Source organism: Terrapene carolina, unplaced genomic scaffold, assembly GCF_002925995.2.
Source record: "Terrapene carolina triunguis isolate 2854851 unplaced genomic scaffold, T_m_triunguis-2.0 Scaffold242, whole genome shotgun sequence".
NCBI classification, from domain to species: domain Eukaryota; kingdom Metazoa; phylum Chordata; order Testudines; family Emydidae; genus Terrapene; species Terrapene triunguis.
In genome coordinates this window covers 5,497,372-5,513,085 of record NW_020664593.1, presented here as the reverse complement: position 1 = coordinate 5,513,085, position 15,714 = coordinate 5,497,372, and the positions used below count along the sequence as shown (strand labels likewise).

The 15,714-nt window shown below is 47.5% G+C and overlaps 1 protein-coding gene across 1 annotated transcript; it reads left to right on the top strand.

Annotated features, from left to right (window-relative positions):
* The first annotated feature begins 690 nt into the window (after positions 1-690).
* Positions 691-8,767, top strand: LOC112105563 (galactosylgalactosylxylosylprotein 3-beta-glucuronosyltransferase 1-like). The gene is made up of 5 exons (XM_029912780.1): positions 691-704; positions 2,389-2,533; positions 5,205-5,740; positions 7,813-8,109; positions 8,681-8,767. Exons 2-5 carry the CDS (start codon positions 2,422-2,424, stop codon positions 8,765-8,767), a joined length of 1,032 nt encoding a protein of 343 aa, XP_029768640.1. The 5' UTR covers positions 691-704; positions 2,389-2,421.
* The last annotated feature ends 6,947 nt before the right edge of the window (positions 8,768-15,714 follow it).

The window sequence follows — 15,714 nt, the reverse complement described above, 5'->3', positions numbered from 1 at the left end:
ATCTCTGGTGCTTACATGGACCCCGTTACTGTAGTATCACAGTGCCTTGCAGCCTGTAATATATTTATCCTCACACCACCCGTGTGAGCTAGGGAAATTTTATATTTTTTTATTTAAATTTTAATTTAAATTTGTATTTAAATTTAAATTTAGGGAAGAGCCATTATCCCCATTTCAGACATGGGGAACTGAGGCACAGAGAGACTGAGTGACTTGCCCAGGGTGTCACAAGAAATCTGTGGTAGAGAAGGGACTCGCACTCGGGTCACTCAGCTAATGTGCTAAGCTTCCTCTCTTCCACCGTACTGGTATCAGGGCACTGCCCTTCCACAGGCTCTTTACCTGGAAGAGCAGGAAGGGGGGTTGGGAGTGTTGGGAGTTCAGGGGCCAAGCTGATAGCAGCAGCTCTGTGGTTCTCAGGAAGCATGGTCACAGTCGCTGCTTTTATTGCACAGGGGAAACCTCAGTCTTTGTGGCTAATGAAAATTTTATTCCCTTAGGCCTCCAGGGGGAGCACTGGTGCAGCCACTGTCTGGTAGATAGGCATGAGGGAAGAGGCCCACTGGGAAGGGCTCAATACATGCGCTCAGCACCTGAGAAGAATCCCCGAGGAACCAGCCTCAGGAGAACAAGGGGAGCAAAGTCTGGCACACGCTGGTCTCAAAACCGGTCAACAGTGAGGCACTCTGCTGACAACGACAGTGGTGAGTCCTCAGTTGACAACAGGCAGTGTTGCTGCTGTGCAACTCAGTGTGCGCACATGGATTGCGGTGCTGCAGAAGGATTAAATCTCCATTACTATGCTTGGCTTTTGCTGCCTGTGGCATGGCACGGGCAGCTCATTTAATAATGGGACTGGGAGCTTCTGCATCCATAGAGCTGAAAGGAGATGCTGGAAGTTGTATGGTAAATGAGGCTGGGGACTTCTGGAAGAAAAAGGATGGTCTTTGGTTATGACCCAAAATTGGCATCTCAATTGTGTCCTTGTTTCCGCCATGGACTTTCTGTGTGATGGCGAGCAAGTCACTTCCATCAATGTTTTCAGAAGTGGCCACTAATTTTGGATACTTTGTTAAGTGGCTGCCCAACCTGAGAACCCTAGGACCTGATTTTCAGAAGTGTGGATCACTCGCAATCCATATTGAAGTCAACAGTAGCTGTAGCTGTCAGGGGCGCTGGAACAATTTATAAAGTGGGGGTGCTGAGAGCCATCGCACCAAACTATAAACCCTGTATATAATGGAAACTGCTTCCAGTCAGGGGGTGCGGCAGCATCCCCCGCACCCCTGGTTCCAGCACCTTTGGTAGGTGCTCAGCAATTGTGAAAATTCGGGCCCAAGATGTCTCAAGTTGGACACCCAATGAATGAAGCACCCCAAATTAGTGGCCCCTCCTGAAAATGTGGGCTTTAATGACTCTGTGCCTCAGTTCCCCTCCTTTCATAGGGATGTTTTAAAGGTAAATTAATTAATACCTGTGAAGCACTCAGATTCCGTGGTGATGAGAGCCATAGAAAAGCCCATGAGGAGATTAATAATTCCATATGTAGTGCATGGTTTGGATGATGCGTCATATATAATGCAGGGGCCAGACAATGATTGAGGGGGATAAAAAGATACATTGATTAACTACCCAAGCGGTGAACACCATCTTTGCTGTGCATTGAATGAGGCAGGGGACCTGTGCAAAAAACAGAATGTGACTGTAAAGAATGTATTAGAATTAATACGTATAAGGGAGCTGAATTAAAAATAAATTAGAAAAAAGAATAGTAGGCATCTTTCAGCCCATTGCTGTATCCATCCTTTGTCCATTTGCTCTGCAGTTATTCAGGTCTTACGCACACCTTCAATAGTGCTACAAATTCGGTACCTCAAGAGTCAAATTTTCAACTAGCTGAAGTGTCACTACAGGGCTTAGAAGTTACCCCCTTGGGATGAATGGGTTCACTAACAGCTCTCTTCGGGCTGTTGTTTCAGATTGCCTGCAGATTCAGGAAGGCAAACAACTGTGCATTGGGTACCCTAAATTCACATTTGGGAGGTATTCTTCACAACCATCAAGGCTAGAAACTTGTTCTTTAAAAAAATTACATGGAAGCTTGCACTCTGTAGTATTTGAACCAGTTGTGGCAGGCAGATAAAATACCTTAATGGCTCAGTTCTGGAGAGTGATGAGACTAGTCACATGCTTAAATTTAAACATGGGCTTAAATGCATTGCTGGATCAAGGCCAGAGTGCTCAGCACCGCTCAGGATCCAGCCCTAGGTGAGCTGGACCTAGTCTGTTAGCTGCGTATCTGATAGCACTGAGCTAGCCTTTGCTGGTATCTGTCACTCTCTGTACAAGCACCAGGTAGCTTACTCCATACTCTGTTCTGAAAGGTAGGGAGATGCCTGGGCGTTGGAAGCTCTTTGCAGCATGCTAAGGAGACGTAACCTTCTGACCACACTCCTGATCGTTTTGCCATGGGCTCTTCTTCTAACCTTGTGGCATCAGTACCCAGCCACCCGCTACCTCATCCTGCTGAGAAGTAAGTGCAAGCAACTCTGCTCTTCACACGGTTACGGTTTGATCATAACAGTGTCACAGCCAGGGTATTCCTGAAATGCATGCAAGGAATTATTGATGTGAGCGCTTGATAGGAAACACTTCACAGAAAGGGTGAAACAAAGAGAAACTTGCCCAAAGGACCCCTCAGGGACTGACTTCTGCAATCAGGCAGGCAGTCCTTAAGAACACTCTCCGTTGTTTGCAGGAAGCCTCAGAGAGAAGCCCACGCTAGACACTATGGCTGAATGGCCCAGATCCTCAAAGGTTTTTAGGCACGTAAGTCCCATTGATTTCAGTGGGCTCTAGGTGCCTAAATACCTTTGGGGATCTGGGCCAGTCTGCTTGAGGAATTCTTTTGTGCAGCAGAGCAACTAGTCTACAGTAGGATTTTTCTGTAAACCCTCCCACCATAGGAGAAGCTGCTGATGTTTTGGCATTGTATCATGTAGCCCTGCTCTAAGCAGAGTTAGATGGCATGGGGCTTTAAACACGTACCTGGAGTCCTGACTATGCTATTAATCCCCTTCTTTGCTACCACCAATGGTGTTGAACTGGTGGGATAATTTAGGAAACAAATCTGAGAGAGTTAACACCCAGGCCCAACTGAACTAGCCCATGCTTAGTATTGAGAATAATGGACTTCATACAGTCTTGCTATGTAACTTTGGGCTAAGGGGCATGCCAGGTAAAATACAGGGAGCAGGCAGGACTCAGGATCAGCCCGCAGGCTGAAGGTAGGGCTATGGGTAAGGGGCTATGGGTAAGAGAAACAGCTGCTTTCTGGTTACGGAATGGGACATAGTGTTGACTTGGCTGGTTTCTGCAAATGGAGTTGCTTGTGTGCAGTTTGCTGTTGTTTTTGCCATCTCTGTTCAAAGTAAACAGGACTGGGGTCCATTTTGTGAATAAAGATAGACTAACAGGAAATACCTGGAGTCTGTGTCCCAGATTTCCTCTTCCAAACAAAAGATGGCCCACCGCAAAGCTCCAAAGTGCTACCACTCAGCACAGAGGTAACAACCACAGTGGAGCTCCAGTTCTCACACCGCTCTGCAATGCATGGGTGGGCCACAGAGCTTTTCCATCTAGGCCACAGGGCTGATTCAGTCATAGAGTGACGTGTCAGCCATCAACCAATAACATTATGTAACCCCCACTTGTAACGTCAGCATCCTTGGACGGGTCATCGGCAGCAGGGACTGAATTTGGGACCTCTGGATCTTAGTGCATGAACTTCTACTGCTTGGGCTAAGAGAGCCTGCTCTGTTAGTCAATGCTCTGGCAGACTCATTAACAGGTGGCTTAGCCATCACTAGAGGGGGACAGAGCACCACACTGAGAGGGCGTAGATTTCAGTGGCTTGTAGATCCTATCTGAATTTTTCAACCACCACATTTTTTAACAAAACATGGCCTTTTTTCTAATTTGGAAATTTGAATTAATTTTTTGGAAAATGAACTTTTTGGTTGTTTTTCTGTTTAACGTTGTTGTTTTTTCCTCTCCCCCTTTTGTCCTTTCCCCCTCTCTTTTTTCAAAAGTAAAATGTCAGGAGTTGGGAGGGGAGAAAAATGAAAAACAAAAAAATGCATTTTAATGAAAAATTTCCAATACACATTGTGACCCTCTGTACCTCAAAATAGCACTGCAATTCCAGATTGTACCCCGGGCGTATGGCACAAACATTTATCATCTTTCCCTTTCGAAAACTGCAGAAGGAAATGACTTCGGAATTTTTTTAAATCGTTTACAAAAATGATTTTCCATTTTTCAACCTGCTGCAGTGATCTCCTCCACTGGTGTACCCTGCCTAAGACTCATTTAGAGTTTCCACTTTCCAAAGACCTAATTAATTTTAAATCAGGGTGGAGAAACAAAGAGCACAGTTACAAAACAGGGTGACACATTCATCACATTAAAGCTGTTTATTTCCATGTAGTCTCTTCACTAGAGCGGATGCAGGGTTTTCAAGTAACCAAGCAATATGGTTGCTGTAGTTTCAGAGGTTGGGAGGGGAGGCACGGCTGAGAATCTCTCCATCTGAAGAAGTGATGCGCAATATGATAAAGCTGCAGAAACTCTGCTTTATGGCACATTTCCCTGAACCTCAGGGATGTTCAGACCCAAGAGTTTGGTTCACGACCTAGCCCCTATACAAATTATTTCAGCTTTAGGAATGTAAGTTTAGCACAGTTCTGACATATCTTACACGCTTCGTGTTTGTTGGCTGTAGATTGCCTGTAAAGAGATTACTCTTACCTTGTACCATCAGCGCCACAAGTGAAGTCTAGGCAAAATTTCCTTTCCGCTGACATTTGGCACATCTTCCAGCCCTGAACAGGGTAGGTCAGGAGGAGCTCACGTCCTACCATTCACACATTCAAAAAGGTCCCACCTGTGTAGTTCTCAATCTATTCTCCATGGACCACAAGTAATCTGCAGGGTGAAACCTCTTAAGAACCAAGCAGTAGGGGGAGGAGAGAAATGTGCCTATGAAAGGATCATTCTCTTATGAAGTGAAAATGCAGAATGAAAATGTTGTAGACCCAGGGCCCTTGCCCCAGATAGATCATAGATAGTTATCAAATGTCACCTAATGTAGCGGTGATCAGGCTGTGCTTTAGTCCCTAACTTCCATCTTCTTTTTGCCTCAGAAGAGACAGATGAAAATGCAACTGCTAAAGCTCGCTTCAACGGTACATCCCCGTTGCGGGAAGAAGGGCTCCCATCATGCAGCTGGCAGCAAGCCTCGGGGGTGGCTCCAAAAGTCATCCAGAACTATGTGTATTCCCGGCCTCCTCCCTGGTCGGACACTCTCCCGACCATCTTTGTAATCACGCCCACCTACACCAGGCCAGTGCAGAAGGCTGAGCTGACCCGGCTAGCCAATACCTTCCTACATGTGCAGAACCTGCACTGGGTGGTGGTGGAGGACTCACCCCGGAGGACCAACCTGGTGTCCAACCTGCTGGAGAAGGCGGGGCTCAATTTCACCCACCTGAATGTGGAGAGCCCACAGAATCTGAAGATGAGCGGACCCTGGATCCCATCCCACAAGCCAAGGGGGACACTGCAGAGGAACCTGGGGCTGCACTGGCTAAGAGACAGCTTCAACAACACACAGCCACCAGAAGGGGTTGTGTACTTTGCTGATGATGATAACACCTACAGCCTGGAGCTCTTCGAGGAGGTAGGAGCCATTGCGCTTCATGAAAGAGAAGAACAAAATGTAGCTGTCGCCCATAAAGACTAGATCCTGCCCTGTGTTGTGCAGTTACAAAGGACCTCAACCCAGTGGTACTAGCGTAGTTCTCCTGCACCAAGAGGGAGGAGGATTTGGTAACCCCAGTCAAGGGCTCCACATCAGTGTGTGCCATGGAGCTCTGCTCCACAGGGGCTCCCTCTGCCTTCACATGCAAGGTGGTTGGGTACAGGGCAAGTGAGGCCAGAGAGCTGATAGCTTTGCAAATGTACCAGCCATTTTTTCCCAGTGAGGAAGGAGTGCTCCAGCCATGGGATGCAGATACAGGGCAACTCCACAGCTGCTCTGTGATCTGCATGGACAATTCCATCCCTCTTTAGCCCCTGCTAAGTCACATGACCATGCTGGTGCCAGGACATGGTGCTAAGCCTTTGTGCCCATGGTGAAAGGCTCCTCTTACAAAGTCTGTTCTGGGAGGGGTTGTAGAGTGAATGCTGTAGACCAGTGGAGGGTCAGGGTGAACTGAGTTAGTTTAAACAAGCCCCAAACAAAAACTTCACTCAAAACTCAAACCTGCCCTTGAGCACTTTATGGAGGTTGGAAAAAGTTTGTTCAACTTTCCAATCCACCATTGTTTCCCTTTCCTCATTCCACTATATTCTGGGCCCCAGCTAGGAGAAGAAGAACAAGCATGCAATGAGAAAGGGCTATCCTCATGGTATTTCCAGCCCAGCTAGGAGCAGGAAGCCAAACCAGAAATTTCATGGGAAAGCCAGTTGCTCTGAGTTTTCCAGTATATTGCAAACTCAAGGGGATGATCATCTAGTAAGGTTCACCAAAGCGTAGGGCACCACCCGAAACACACGTGCCCAAGTTATCCTATAGACCCCGTTTCCAATCCTCAAAAGTTATTTTGGTCTCCTTGAGGAGGACAAGAAGCCTCATCATCCTTCATTAGTTCATCCTTTCCTGCAACCCCTGTGGGCACTCTTAGGGAGCCCCACACACTTCTAGGAGGTGGCCATGGACGGCACGGGTGAGAGCACAGAGAAGGTTGCTGGGGATGAGGACAAGGGAGTGTCAGAAGAGGGTGGCTGGCTGTGGAGACTGCTTAAGTCAGTCATAGGGTGGAGTCAGTTGGAGTGATTAGTAGGAATCTGGAGGCCTGGTCAGGGTTAGGTGGTTTAACAGCACTGGGAATATTCATGTTTCTATGGAACAATCAACACAAGGCCAATAAGAGGTTAGAGAGGATCTGAACATTCTGGGAGGAGGGTAGGACTCTGTCTTTCCCCCTCTGTCTCTGGGGGACAGTAGATGGCAGATGATTGGAGGTTAAAGGGCGGTGGAACAGTCAGGTGTTGAGCGGAGGAGAATGATTGGAAGGAAGAGAAGGAGAGGGAGGTAAAAGTGACCTCAGACCTCCAGGGCATTGCAATATTACCTCCCTGGCCCATAGTGTTGGTGGACAGAGTATCCTTCCAAGAGCCATTTGGTTGCATAGGAAGACACAGGTGGTGGGTACCAAGTGTCCATAAAACGGAAGAAAGTGAGATTGCTGCTGTGGTCGTGAATAAGGAGAGATTTACCTCTTAGTGATGGGATGATGAAGGGGATGAATGGGAGTGAGGGTGAGTGGGGGCGATGGGAAGGTAGGGTGATGAGAATGGGGTTGCTTTGATTTCAGCGTTGTGAAGAAGGGGATGGGGGATGGGAAGGTGGGCATGGGATCATCAGAGCAGGGTGTTGAGAAGGTACAAGTACAAAGTCAAAAAAGCACTTTAGTGGGCAGGAGGAGTGGAGGTGATCATAAGGGTGAGGTGGAGAGGAAAGGATGGGGGAAAGCCTGGGGCATTCTGGAGGGTGGAAGTGAGAAGAGAGGAGGCAAAGAATGAAAAGGAGAAGGATGCAAGGAGTTAAAGCAGGGTGGTTCGCGCAGGTGATGCTGGGGGAAAGGAGTCAAAGGGGGATAGAGCAGTAGGGGCATGGTACACATAGGGAGGTGGGGGTGAAATGACAGCATTGAACCTTTCACTGCACTGCTTCTCTCTGGCACACAGATGCGCTATACGAGGAGGGTATCCGTATGGCCAGTGGCCTTCGCTGGGGGTCTGAGGTACGAGTCTCCCATAGTGAGCCCAGCGGGGAAAGTGGTGGGCTGGAAGGTGGTTTTTGACCCTAACCGGCCCTTTGCTATTGACATGGCTGGATTTGCAGTCAGTATCAGACTGATCTTGGAGAGGCCTCAAGCCACTTTCAAGCTGGAGGGAATTAAAGGAGGCTACCAAGAAAGCAGCTTGCTGAAGGATTTGGTGACTATGGATGGACTGGAGCCCAAAGCAGCCAACTGCACAAAGGTCAGCATGACAAGGGATTTCAAAGCACAGCTCCCCCTTCTGGGGTCTACATTAAACCTCCGATATACTCCCTCCCTCCACCCCAGCATTTCAGCCCCCTGCTCCCCGTCACGGTCCTTCCCATCCTCCATTGCACCTGACCTTACACCAAAGCACATTAGCACAGAACAATAGTTAGGCGGATCAGTTAATGTCTGTGAAGTGCTTTGCAGATGAAAAACCGTATGAGTCCAAAGAGGCATTATGGTTACTATGTATTATAATTATAGTATTAGAGGTGGGTCCCAGCTGCAGAATTCAGATCCTGATTCCCTCCCCAATTCCAGGGTTTGTGGCGGAAGGTTGATCTGGTGTCAGGCTCATCTCTCTTCATTGTTATTGTTTGTTTCATTCATGTGCATATTAATTTGTTGGGTATAAGAGCTCTAATAAACTCTGACGTCGCTTTCACTCAGACACCTAACATATTTTGGAGCCCTAACGGTTCAGGAACTAACACACTGGGATTGCTGGTCTTGATTTATCCATGGAATCCAAAGCACCTGTGAACTCTCTGTGTATTTCTCTGTAGGTTTTGGTCTGGCACACCAGGACTGAGAGGCCAATGCTAGCTAATGAAGGCAAACATGGATTTTCGGACTTAAGGATGGAGGTGTAAATGGAGAGACAGCCCCAGGCTGTGAGTATCCCCGTGCCTTTGACCTTTGTACTGTTCCTGTTAATATCTCTCTGTAAACATCTAAGTGCAGCCTAGTCCACAGACACACCGGCCCCAGACCGGTCTCTTATTTGATCTGTTGAGAATGGTTCTATCAACAATGACTGAATGACCTCAGTGGCTTGCTCTTGCTGCTGAATCCAGAAGGGTTTTTCTGGTTCTGGTTCTGATTCTGATGTGACCCAAATCTTATGACATGACTGATCCGGCAAGATTTCCACGGTTACAGCAGAAAAAAACCTTCAAATCCAGCTGAGCTTGTGAGATTTCCATCAATTGCAGGGTCCAGTGGCCAATGTCCTGCCAATGCAGGGAGTGACACGGCAACTGTGAGGGGTTGCTAGAACCCAAGGACTACAGTCACAGTGGGGCTACATAACCTCACTGCAGCCTACAAGAGAGGATTTTCTCCCCCCTGATCACTGCAGAGCCCCCTTCTGTCAAGCTGCTTTATTTGACACCGCACTTTTTGCCATGGCACACATCTGTTGCAAGGAGCAGTATGCTGAGTGCCTTGAGACCATGTGCATGCAGCATGCATGTGCATGAGACCCTTTGTCAGCAGCGTTGTCCCCTAGTTTTTGTCTACACTAGGCTTCTTTGTCAAAAACACCCCCCTCACCCCCCAGTTCAGCTCTACCAGTGGTAACAATAATGGCAGCTCTAGCGTAGGCAAGAAGTTGGTAGCTGCCAGTGTCTTAATCACTGTGTCATCTAGACCTGCTTTGAACTGGTGCTGATAATGCCAAGGCTGCCTCGAGCCCTGTCCACACCATCACTCCCACCATTGCTGAACCGGTGGAAAATGAAGAGTAAAAACTCAGCTTTTGCGCGCAGCAGCAGCATACACCAGGGCTGTGCATCTGTAACCCCTAGGCGGTCAGTGTGTTACAGGTCCCTCTCTGGGCCCGAGACACAGAGGACTGGGGCTGCTTTAGCTGGCTCTAGCTCAAGCTGTAGAGACTGTTGTGTTTAGTTGTGGGGGTCTCTAGTTCAGTCCCTGGTGTATCAGCTGAAATGGTGCTTGTCACTCACTTGTCATGGAAGACACTCAGATCTCATGGTCATGGGCAGCCATAGAACTCCCTCTCCCCTACATAAACAGACTGATAGGTACTGTTCTGGCTACATATTCTGTTGTGCAGCATACTCCATTATGGATGGCGGTCATGTAGGTTATACCTTTCCCCACTATTGTGCACCAAAAGGGACACTCTTTCTCTTCTGTATGCTGCTCTCTCCCTCTCTCATTTTATCCCTGATCAGGCACTGAGTCATCCTCTATAACAAATGCCATGCCCGTGCCACATACTATCTGAGGGATGGTTTCCTGCAGATAATTTGTTATAAGAAACAATCTGCAACCCAGATAGGGCTGAGATATTCATGCACTGCCAGTGGCTTCGCTACTGGAAAGAGTTTTGTCCCTTTCTGTGACTGTCCTATCTAGCTCGTGTAGGCCAGATTCTCAGCTGGTGCCAACAGGGGCAGTTGACTTCAGTGCCCACTTACACCAACAGTGAAATGGACTCAACATCTTCAGGGTCCATTCAAGGGCAACTGCTCCAATATTCCAGGCTGTGTGTAACCCCCATTCCAGTAGGGATCTCCAAAGCAGCAGATATTTGGCATGAAGACACTTCATTGAAAAGCCCAGCAGCCTCAGGCAAGGGAGACTGTATTGGGGAGTACATCGAGAGCCAGACCACGCTGCAGTGCCCCCACTTAAAATTTTAACCCAGCACCATCAGTGGTGACTGTGCTAAACATCTGAGATCCCCATTTGCGTTCTTTGTCACAGTCCCTGATATCAGACCTGTTGTGTTTCAGAGCGTACCTAGACTCAAGTTTGTAGAGTCGGGTGTGGAGAAGACAAAGGTAAAATATTTCTCCCTGATTTGATTCAGGCTTCTGCAGCTATAGTACTAGGCATATTTCTGTCTTTTAGTAAACATGTGGTGTCTCTTACCTGGGGATTTGTCCCTGGTATGGGTTAGATCTGTCCGGCAGAGTCCAGTGCCTCTCGGAAGTCTCCCTTCCCTTCACTGTGATAGCTTAGATCCTGGGAATAAGGACCCAGGCAGACACTGCTTGCTGCTGGATTCAACACTTGATTAGCTCCCTGTCAGACTATTTGCAAGGCTTCCTGGCACAGGCTGCAGCGGGGTGCACTTCTCTTGGATACCACAGGCACAGTGCAAGGTGACATACGAGTCATGTAGACCTCACTCCAGCAGGTACAGCCATGAATACCATCTACTTCCTCCTTATCATATGCCCCCGTACCATTGATGGTGCCTCGCCAAATGAGTGCAGTGTGGTGTGAATCTGTGAGAGAACACATTATCCATGTTAAAAGGGACATAAAAAGGGCAAAACAATTATACCCATGTCTTTGTCTTCCTTGTTTATGAGGGATAAAAAAAGGCCTGGAAGTTTAAAAAGTTTCTGCTAGTTTCTGCACTAGAAATTCTGATTTTGCTCACCTTGGTGTACTCTATGGAGGACTGAAGAACTGGTAGGATTAAGGACCATTAGTGAGGTCCTCAGCCCCCACTCCAACCCCTTTATGCTAGGCAAAAGGGCAGGAATGACATAAAGGGGCCCTAAAAAAACCATATCTGGCCCATGAAGGATTCTCTCAGTGCAGGCACTGCAGAAGACAGCTATAAGGCTGTTCTTCAAAGACCACCTGCAAACCTTGGCACTGGGGGTATGCCGGGGAGGGCTGGGGGTAGGAGGGGTGGGTCAGGGGTGGGGGAAATTCCTAGGGTTATCTAAATTAGGGGCCCCAGAGCAGCTCTAGATAAGGAACACTCACAGATGGCTTAATGCCACCATGGCACCTCCTCCTCCTAGGCTACAAGGTCTGGATTGGACCTCTAAGAGGCAAAACATCGAATCTCACCCTATGTGATTAGTTGAGAGGAGAAGTGGTTATCATTCAGCCTCCTTAAAAGGCTTTTTAAAAAATTGTGTTGGTTAATGCTTTGAGATCTTGTGATGAAAATCAGCATATGAGTGAGCTGTATATTATATGATTATTAATAAATACCTATTTACAAACACACTTCAGAGAAAAGCACTCTCTGTTAAACATGCAGTTCCCACTGCCCTGTGAATTAAGAGCTTAAGAAAGCTCACAAGCCACATTTCTGAGACCCCCAATAAGTCCTCCAGAAACAAACAGGGATGCCGTCCTTCTATTATTAAAAAAAAAAACAGGGAAGGGGGAAAACATTATTCTGTTTTACAAAACCCTTTAGGCCCCCTTCTTGCATCATAAAGGAGCAAAAAAGAACACAAACCTCTTTTTTTTTCTTTGCAGCAGGCATGTGTGTGAGAACTGCTCAGGTGTTCTGTCTAATCTACCGTTACATTTTGATATCATCCGTCTCTCTTCTGGGCCTGTGTATTGATTAGAGTCAACACTTCACATGCTATATAAAATAACCATCCTTAAGTACAGTGTTACACGGTATCCTTGTTATATGGCTTCTTCTTGCCTGTGTGGACAGGGAAAAAAAACTGATAGTGCTGCGTTAGAGAACTGTGATTTAACCCTGGCTAACACCCATCCACGCTTGAGTTACAGCCATGTCAAAGAACCCAGTGACAATACAATTGCCCCTTGACCCAGTTCTGGCACTTTGTAGCATAAAGGGTACCCAACCATGCTTCAGTCATGCCCTCCAACCCTGGGACTTGTCCCAGGCTATAGCATGTTTAAAGAATACAGCCACTGTCCCTCTTTCTATCCCATGAAATGGAACAGTGTTGAACTGAGCCGAGGGAACACCCTGGGTCTCCTGATACAGTGTGTGGGATGCAGTCTCGAGGCATTTTGTCTGCATCCACACCTTTCTTACTCCATTTTTTGTTTGGTTCTGCAGGGGTACAGGGGAGAGTTTACTCCCGAGATGTGTCAACAGCAGCCTCCCACCTCACCAGCTTTGCTCAGCACTTTGTTGAAACCTTGGAGGAGTGCCCGGGTTGTGGCCATGTCTACCAACACCCCCACTGCCCCAAAGTCAGTAAAAACCAGGTCAGGGCTCATGCGGTACCCCATGACCATACAGAATTTCACCTTTGACTTTATGCACTGGCCACCAACCCCTGGCTGCAAGAGGTCTCCTGGGTCCTGTGTTTTCAATCACTTGTTGGAAGGCAACTTCATCAGAAACAATCTAAAATCCCCGCTGTGCCATCTCTGGGCTGAAGCAATAGCATCCAGGCTGTCCAGTGGACAGAACACTCATCCTGGGTCCCCCAGCGAGGACATGAAATTTGAGCTTCCATAAGGCTGTGAGGGTTCGGAGGAGGGAGATCTCGCGAAAGCACAAGGGGAAATCCACCAGCATAAGACAGGGTTGTTTTCAAAACTGTGTGAAAGCAAATCCAACTTGAGGGGTGTCCCTCTGAAGACGCAATGCTTGGCAGGGCTGTCTGTCTGAGACACTCTTGTCCATTACACACACTGGGGCAGGGGTCTAAGTGAGAGCACTTAATTCTACATTTCAGAGCTCAAGGAGGCACTTAGGCATCTCCTCTAAGGAATTGGGTGCCTAGGTGCTGATTTGAGAACCTCAACAGAGAACTGGGCTCCATGTTTGGAAACTGGGGCCACACAGTGTCAAATCTTCATGTGCTGAGTTCTTTGGATAAACACCTTCTCCCATGCCAGGGAGAGGTAGGACCTCACAGCTCCTGTGCCTCATAGGCTGTCTTGCTGTGTGTTCTCTCCGACACTGGAAAGCAGGGGACAGTGCCTGGATGGACTTTAAAGCCCTGTCCCCAGCCCTGGAATCCTTGTTGCACTAGCATTAAGCATTTGAGTTGATAAAAAGTCTTGGATCGTATATATGGAATTCTTCTCTAAACTCCAGTCTAGAACCAGATCTCTAAGGAGTGGAGGGGAATGGACAATGAAGAACCATAAGTCTCTGATCACCCTCTGTGAGGAAGGTCAGTGGGACAGAGAACATCACCATCAAGAAACAAACCTTGAGGAACTGGAAGTGAGGAGACAGTAAATGGCAACTAAACAGCAGTGAAAGTGACAAGGACTGAACTTTGAGAAGAATGTTTGCCGGCGTGAGCAGAGAAGGGACTGTGTCCAGTCTGGAGCAAGCCTCATTCCCCTGGTGGGGCAGGACACAGGCAGCCTGGATAGAATTCAAAGAAAGAGAAGGCAATAGGAATTGAGGCTGAACAGGATTTAAAGCACAAGTGTTTGTACAGTGCGTGTGTGTGGGAGGGGGGTTGTTACTCAGATTTCTACAGGAAGAGTCCTTGAACAATCCTAAAAATGCCCTTTCATCACACCTTGGAAACAATTTTCCCTCACGCCATACAAAAACAAAGCCCCAGGCTTTCAAAATGCGTTGAAGCTTTTCATGGCTGGGGGAATTGGAGCAGGACATGTTATGAGTAACTGAGCCACCCCCCAAAAATTTGGGCAGGCAGGCGATTTATCTATTTGTTGGCTTATTTAAATTATGGTCCTTTTCTGCCTATTTCCTGGTTTTTAACCTGGATCATCTAACATGTTTATGAAGGAGATTTTTTCCTCCCCTGTTATCCCACACTCTTCTAGATCTCACTGAGGAATGGCAGATCTTGCATTCACTGCTGAAATATCATATTTCTTATTTTTTTTAACTGAGGACTTTAATCAGCAAAATAATCAGAAGCACAGTAATAAGGGGAGTAAATTATAAGGGAAAGAAAGATGCTTTATGTGAGAGGGACAGGCGGCCTTAAGAGTGTGTCAAGTTTTCCCACTCTTCCAGCAGTCGCAGCCTGGACCGAATGTGTGCAAGTGATTGCCCCAGTCAGAACATGCCCACCATAGAATTCTGGGAAGCTCCTGAGAAAAGGACCACTAAAAATATCTGAGGAGTAGAGATGGGCCTTGTCCCACTCTCATGGAAGTCAGTAGCAAAACTTCCATTGCTCACTTCGAAGGGAGCAAGTGTAAAAGGGAAAGCGGAAGAGAGATGAAACATATCTGAACAGAAGGCACGAGAGATAATGCAATGGGTGGCAAATAGAGAAACAGAGAGAGGCTTCAGTTTGAGTTTGGAGGGTCTCGGGCCAGTGCCCAAATGGATCGATGTCCACTAACTGGCCACCATTTTGGCCATCTCAGTTTGGAGGCGAAGAAGTGAATAGGCCCTGGAGACTGAACTCCGCACTTGCTCCTAGAAAGAGTCCTTCCAGGGCAGGGGTGTGGCACATTGGCAGGGGGGTCATGAGGGAAGCCTTTCTCTGCCATTGCCCATGCTGTACCTATCCTGGATCCAGAGGTGGTCAGTCTCTAGGATTGTCCATTGTCTGAGCTCTGTGGTCCCTCCCTCACCTGAGTGGGTGGGCCTTTCATTCTGGTGGGCCCAACCCACCAATCCCAGTCATCACATAGGCTAGCTCCTTTCACCAGCACTAGACTGACACCAGCATTAAAAAGAGAAAGTGACCTTTTTGCCTCCTTTGTTTCTGGTATAAATGAACGAGCAAGAGAAAGGAAATAAAGGGGCTGATTTAAGATCATTCACTTTCCCATGGGGCCAGGGTGCCCCGCCACTAGGGGAAGAGGAAGTGACATTGTTCAGTAAAACCCGTTAACTAAGGAGAATTGTAGAATCTGGTTCAAGCCTTGCTTAGGGCCCTAAGTAAAACAATGGAGTTGCTCTGAGTGTAGTACCTAGTGAATGTTTCTATCTAGGTTCTTACATGGCCCTCATCACCATAGTAACTGAGCATCTCCCAGGCACTGGTGGATTTTTTTATTCTCACAGAAACCCTGCGAGAAAGCAAAGTATTATTTTCCCCATTTTACATATGGGGAACTGAGACACTGAGAGACGGAGGCCAACTCTACACTATAG

Bases quoted from the DNA above. Each gene is read 5' to 3' on its own strand.
- LOC112105563 (XM_029912780.1), top strand. From the start codon at position 2,422: ATGCTAAGGAGACGTAACCTTCTGACCACACTCCTGATCGTTTTGCCA. The intron at 2,534-5,204 runs GTAAGTGCAAGC...TTTTTGCCTCAG, and splicing joins CTACCTCATCCTGCTGAGAA to AAGAGACAGATGAAAATGCA. The intron at 8,110-8,680 runs GTCAGCATGACA...ATTTCTCTGTAG, and splicing joins AAGCAGCCAACTGCACAAAG to GTTTTGGTCTGGCACACCAG.